The sequence below is a fragment of the Amphibalanus amphitrite genome, unplaced genomic scaffold (genome assembly GCF_019059575.1).
Source record: "Amphibalanus amphitrite isolate SeventyFive unplaced genomic scaffold, NRLGWU_Aamphi_draft 001938F_arrow, whole genome shotgun sequence".
Lineage (NCBI taxonomy): Eukaryota > Metazoa > Arthropoda > Thecostraca > Balanomorpha > Balanidae > Amphibalanus > Amphibalanus amphitrite.
This window is the reverse complement of record NW_024883431.1, coordinates 44,358-50,431: the sequence shown is the minus strand read 5'-3', so window position 1 is coordinate 50,431 and position 6,074 is coordinate 44,358. Positions and strand designations below refer to the sequence as shown.

The following is a 6,074-nucleotide window of genomic DNA, read 5'->3' as shown; positions in this document are numbered from 1 at the left end:
AGACGTCACGCAAGGTCAACCTTGCACAAATGACGCATTGAAACTTGCAAGGAGTGCATCAAATCACGATTATGTGTGCTTGAGATAGCTGGAGATCGTTTTCGGCGCCAGAATAGCAGTTTTCATCATCCCCGTAGACTTGCACCTAATGGTGAGGTCACAAAAATGACCTGACCTCATATGATCTTTAGGAAAAATCCAAGATATGCAAAGTGTTAGACTCCTAATGGATACTAGGTTCTGCAAGCTTCATTTCCCTGCGAAATCTCCTCTGGCACTTGGCAGTGAGGGCGTTGCGAAGCTGCGACATCTGAAGACCGTGCAAAGATTCACTTATGACGTCATAGGTCAGTGACCTGACCTGACTCGAAAATGCAGTTGGCGTCAAAAGATCCGGCTTAAATCAAATGTCAGGTATGCCAAGTTTCAGCTCTCTGTCACCGGCGTGTTCGGAGCTATCGCGAAAAAAGCCTATGGGGGGGGGGGGGGGGTGGCGGCACTCGTCCCCCCCCCCCCCCCACCCTCGGCCGGCGAGGCCCGGAGGGTTAAGTTAAAACGACTCCCCAGTAAACATGCCGACGTCGGGTCGGGCCGAGGCTCGGCCCGACGTCGGCCCAACGTCGGTTCAACCTCGGCCCGACATCGGCTGGACGTCGGATATGCCCGCATGTTCCGACGTCCAGCCAGCCGAAGTCCAGCCGACGTCGAGCCGACGTCGGGCCGAGGTCGTTTGCCGAGGTTGACGAGATCGTTTGTCGTTGGACCGACGGGGCCGACGTCGGCATGTTTATTGGGACAACGCGCCAAAAATATCAACCGGCGGCGGGATTCGAGCCCCCCAGTCGCCGACGTCGGCATGTTTACTGGGACAACACGCCAAAAGCACCAGCCGGCGACGGGATTCGAACCACGTGTCATTTGAACGCGAGGTTAGTGCGCTAACCACTACACCACGCAGCCAGATAACGAAAATAGTTTGTTTTGTTGGGTTATGCCCTTTTGGTCTTACAAGACCATTTCAGAGCCGGAAGGATGATAGGATGGAGACATTGGTCTTCTTGGCGAGCACCCTGGGTCCAGTTCATACAGAGTCCCTGGTCCCATTGCTGTTACGTGACACTTATTGGAAAGGGCGACCCCACAATGGATTCATATAGCCACTCTTACACACCTGCACCAACGTTTCCCAAAGTGTCCCTTTGATAAGTGGCACTTTGGCAAAGTGACACTTGCCGACTGGCCTTTCTATATGAACTGGGCCCGGCCCTGGTGAGTTGCCGGGGCTGAGCCTGACCAACACCAAAGGATAGGCCGAGCAGCCCCCAAGCACTCACCGCACCCGGCTACGGGCGAGCTCGGCTTACGGGCAATCCCAAATGGGATAAAGTTTCCCGTCCAGTCCGGATCAGGGGGCTGCGGCATGGAGGAAGATTTGAGTTTCCTGAGGATATTTTGAATACAGAAGCTCTTAATGAAACATGAAACATGCACTTTATACTATTTTAACGGTCAAAACAGCGGCCGATGTCGGTCCGACGTCGCCCCGACGTCGGTCCGACGTCGGCTGGACCTCAGCTATTGATCTCGGTCCGACGTCGGCCCGACGTCGGCTGGACCTCGGCTGGACGTCGGTACATGCGGGCATATCCGACATCCAGCCGCCGTCGTGCCGAGGTTGGACCGACGTCGGGCCGACGTCGGCATGCCGATGCCGAGTTGCCGACGTCACCCCGACGTCGGGCCGACGTCGGCATGTTTACTGGGTCTTTAGTGCCCTGGGCCTGGTTAAAACGAGCCTCTCACCAACGGACGAGCTGATTGCTGAGGCTTGAGCATGCGAATTGCGATTGCGAAATGCATTTTAGTTTTACACCGTTTGTGCTACTTAGGTACCTACACTCTAGTCACCATCATGAGCTGAGATATTCAAACGGACCTCAACCTTATGCAAATTTCGTTCGGGCCAAGAGCTCGGGCGGTAATCACTACGTTTCCATGACACGTCTAAATCGATTTAGCGAAATTTCACGTGCGTTTTTCTCGGAAACTATTTAGTATTTTACCTTATGCAAAAAATGAGTATATATGGTTTTAGCTAGCACCTAATCTTATATTTACATTTTTAAATCTTATGCCTAAATTGAAATGCTATGATGGAGCAAATCCATTTTTCAAAATCGGCTTGGCTTGTGTCATGGAAGGAAACGTAGCCATTGGCTTCGAACTTCTGTAATTAAAACAATAAATAAAGCTGGGATTGTATTTATTATAATTTCAAACTTAAAAACAATAAACGGCTATAGAAGTCACTAGCCACTAGCCAGGCAAAAAAAGTGTAACCTGAATAAGGGCGGGAAAGGGAAAGCTCCATTGAAGGCAACAGTGGTAGAGTTTCCTTCATACATGAGGGGATTTGGCATTTACTCAAAAACCATAAACAACGCAGTTCAGGCGAAAATGCCGCAGTCAGATGTCAACGTGTTGTTGTTGTGTTGAGAGTGGTTGAGAGGTCTGAGTCTGAGTCATTTCTTTGGCTCTGTTATTATTTTGATTTGTATTTGGGTAACCTGTTTATAGATACCACGAATCAGTATGATCCGTGTAGATACATTGCGCTATTATCTTTGTAATTTTAAAGTATTTGCCGTTGTTATATTCTCTTCTTGAAATTTGAATGCTTCAATACTGGTCATTGTGAAGTGTTCAGTGTTCACCTTGTCTTTTACCGTTGCTTGAGACTCTTGAGAGTTGACAGGCAACTTTGTTTTAACGTGAAAAATAATTTGTTCTTACAACTTTTCAGAGAAAGACGTCTTCTTTTCCTTTGCCTCAGTCTTGGACCGTGTTTAAAAAAACGAACGTTTAAGGGCCTAAGGCAGTATGAGTAGGTAGCTGGCAACAGTAATGAGTAAAGTTGAAGTGAGCAGCTCCTGCTGGCTGGAAAGCCATTTCATAGCTTGCTTCATGCATCATGGGAGGAAGAATCACTCTCTGATCACATTATCCATGAATGATATATTTACGTTATCTGGTTGTGGTCTACAAAGACTGGGGGAAACTGGAAACATGAAATCTGGAATGGTTATAGATTTAGAAGCTCTGGGAAAGATTCACTTTTTGTATAGGTAGTTAGCTCACTGTAGTTTTAACATTCCTTCTAGCTCAAAAATTCTACCTGGAATGGCTTGTGGAAAATTCAATTTAATGCTAGATTTAAAATCAAGCACATACCTATCCAAAAAAATTAAATTCCACTTATGACAGGGATTGGTGGAAGAGGACAGGGTGATAGGGTGAAAGTGAAAGCTAAGCTTCCTAAGCTCTATTGATTGCTCTGCTTTAAAGGGTATTAATGGTTTCAGAAAATATTTTATTATTTGAAAATGCCAGCTGCAATTACTTTTTATGTCATTACTCATTTGTGATCTGGCCTTTGGCAAAAAATAAGAAAAATTATGTGTTAGTTTATGGGCAGATCCAGAGCGATTTGGGATACCTATGGGTTTGGGAATGAAATATACTTTCCAGAAAGTTTCTCCAATTTCCAAAGTTGTTTTTGGTCAAAGTCCAGAGTTCTTTTATCAAGAAAAGCATGGAGGTTATGCTAATGCTGGATGCTGTGGTAGTCAGGGAGAGGGTGAATACTGAATGCTAAAAAACCCTTGTATCTGCTAGTGGGTCAGGTCATCAGATCTTGAATGGTTAAGAACTCTGATACAGGTTTTGGGATCACCACAAGTTGAGACTTGAGCTACGCTCAACCAATTTATCATGGGGTGATACTTCCTAAAAATGGGAGTTGCTTAGTGCTTACTGCTTACACTAAAAAAAGAGAAACACTTCACCTAGTTTCATAGCTACTGTCAGATCTTTTCATCACTGTTGTCATTATTGTATATGCCAATTGTGGATATTTAAATAACTGTTTGATATTACAGGTAGATTTATGTTATCGCTCATGGTTGCATGATGGGCTCTCAGAAGGTCCAGTTTGTCCTGCTTACAACATCATTCATCTTGATTACCCACTTTGCCTCTTGTAATGAATATGAAGCAGAGGATGTCCACATATCTGAAGAACATGAAAAGGCAAAGTATACAAAGGAATCTAACACAAAATGGCAAAAAGAGATCAGCCTAGTGGAAAAGAGTCTGGCAAAATATGTTGAGTGCAAGCAGGAGAACTGTGGCTGTCATAGTGACGTCATCAAGTCTGATCTCGCGATTTTCGCAAAGACCAAGATCTCAAAATTGATGGTCGAGGAAGCCAAGGACCACGGTGTCCTGTACCAGATCATAGACCACAAGCTCTATCGCCAGCAGGAGTGCATGTTCGAGTTCCGCTGCCGCGGTGTGGAGCACTTTATTCTAGAGCTGATCGACACATTACCAGACACGGAGTTTGTGCTCAACACGCGCGACTGGCCGATGGTGGGCTCGTTCTTGGGGCGCCGCCTACCCGTGTTCTCCTTCAGCAAGACGCCCGACTACTGGGACATCACCTACCCGGCGTGGACTTTCTGGACGGGCGGGCCGGCCATCGGGCTCTACCCGACCGGCCTGGGACGCTGGGACAAACACCGCGTCTCTATCTCTCGAGCCGCCCAGGACTGGCCTTGGGAGGAGAAGGAGGCGCGGGCGTTCTTCCGCGGCTCGCGCACCTCCTCAGAGCGCGACCCTCTGGTGCTTCTCAGCAGGAGGCGGCCAGAGCTGGCAGACGCGCAGTACACCAAGAACCAGGCCTGGAAGTCCGACCAGGACACCCTGGGCGCTCCGCCGGCGGAGGAGGTGTCTCTAGAGGACCACTGCCGCTTCCGCTACCTGTTCAACTTCCGCGGCGTGGCCGCCAGCTTCCGCTTCAAGCACCTCTTCCTCTGCGGCAGCCTGGTGTTTCACGTGGGAGACGAGTGGAGCGAGTTCTTCTACCCGCAGTTGAAGCCGTGGGTGCACTACATACCGGTTCGGCAGGACCCTTCCCAGGACGAGCTGGAACACTTAATTATGTTTGCTCAAGAGAATGACGCCCTGGTGCGAGAAATTGCAGAGCGAGGTAGGCAGTTTATACTAGACAATCTGCGTATGAAGGACGTTTCATGTTTCTGGCGAAAGCTTCTGGTGAGCTATACTAAGCTGTTAACGTACAAAGTGGAGAAGAGGCCAGGGCTGATGGAGGTGCCTTGGAGGGATTAGGGAGGAGCGTGCTGGCGTTTGTTCTAAGAAATATGTCTTCCCAGTTCCCTCCGTGATATAACTACTGAAGCGCAGTCATACGGTGCTGGAACTTGCGAGGAGTACCTCATTCCTGAGCCGGGATGCCTAATCCTGGTGTTCTATTGCTGTCTGTGTTTAGCAGGGCTCTCTTCATGCGATCTCTGAAAGTGATAGCTAGCGCGTGGCGCTGCTTTTCCGTCCTAACCGTGTTGTGCCCTTCGAAGTGTTAATGTCATCATGTTAATGTTTGTATTCGTATCATGTAAGTCGACGCGGCTTACGAATACAGCGGAGCGGGTGCGTATCGCACCGCGCTTTAAAGTCGACAGAGACTAACAACCGAAACGGAGGACGACAGTTCGCTACGTTTGGCGGCAGGCTGCTGTTGCATTTTGTCTTGCCGTCCATATCCCTAAGTGGCCTGGATGCTTGTTTGCTAGATGCTGGGTGTTGGATGCTACGCTTATCAATCTCAATGTGAAGGTCTTAGTATGTTTCAGAATTTTGGCACTTTCGGCATTTCTTGGCATGCCCGGGTCACTGCTCTTCACAGGCTGCCATCGTATTTCAACAGCAGTCTGTGGCTGAGAAAATGTCAAAGAACCGATCATTGTGTCTGCTTTGTCTACATTGTGTCTACTTTGTCTGCTTTGACGAGACGAGGAGACACCTCGTCTCGTCTATTTTTTGTCATATTGTATTTTGTGCTACTTGTCTCATGATGCAGTGAAAATATTATCGAGATCTGAGCTTGAACAGACCAAGCCTCTGTGTTGGATCAGAAACATTTGTGAACGGTCGCGGTGAGAAGTTTGCAATAAATCAATTATACTGGTCACATTTTCCATGCGTGTTAAAAGCTG

General features: G+C 48.0%; 1 protein-coding gene across 4 annotated transcripts; it reads left to right on the top strand.

Annotated features, from left to right (window-relative positions):
* Window positions 1-2,409: 2,409 nt before the first annotated feature.
* LOC122375851 (O-glucosyltransferase rumi homolog) lies at window positions 2,410-6,054 on the top strand. Of its 4 annotated transcripts, none has more exons than XM_043355406.1 (2): window positions 2,410-2,509; window positions 3,939-6,054. In XM_043355406.1, exon 2 carries the CDS (start codon window positions 3,967-3,969, stop codon window positions 5,188-5,190), a length of 1,224 nt encoding a protein of 407 aa, XP_043211341.1. In that variant the 5' UTR covers window positions 2,410-2,509; window positions 3,939-3,966; the 3' UTR covers window positions 5,191-6,054. The 4 variants fall into 4 exon arrangements, with proteins under 4 accessions (XP_043211341.1, XP_043211343.1, XP_043211342.1 ...); XM_043355408.1 differs by having other exon boundaries at window positions 2,498-2,521; XM_043355407.1 differs by having other exon boundaries at window positions 2,498-2,554.
* Window positions 6,055-6,074: the final 20 nt, after the last annotated feature.

What these genes read in the sequence shown, in the direction of transcription:
- LOC122375851 (XM_043355406.1), top strand. Translation starts at nt 3,967, where the DNA reads ATGATGGGCTCTCAGAAGGTCCAGTTTGTCCTGCTTACAACATCATTC.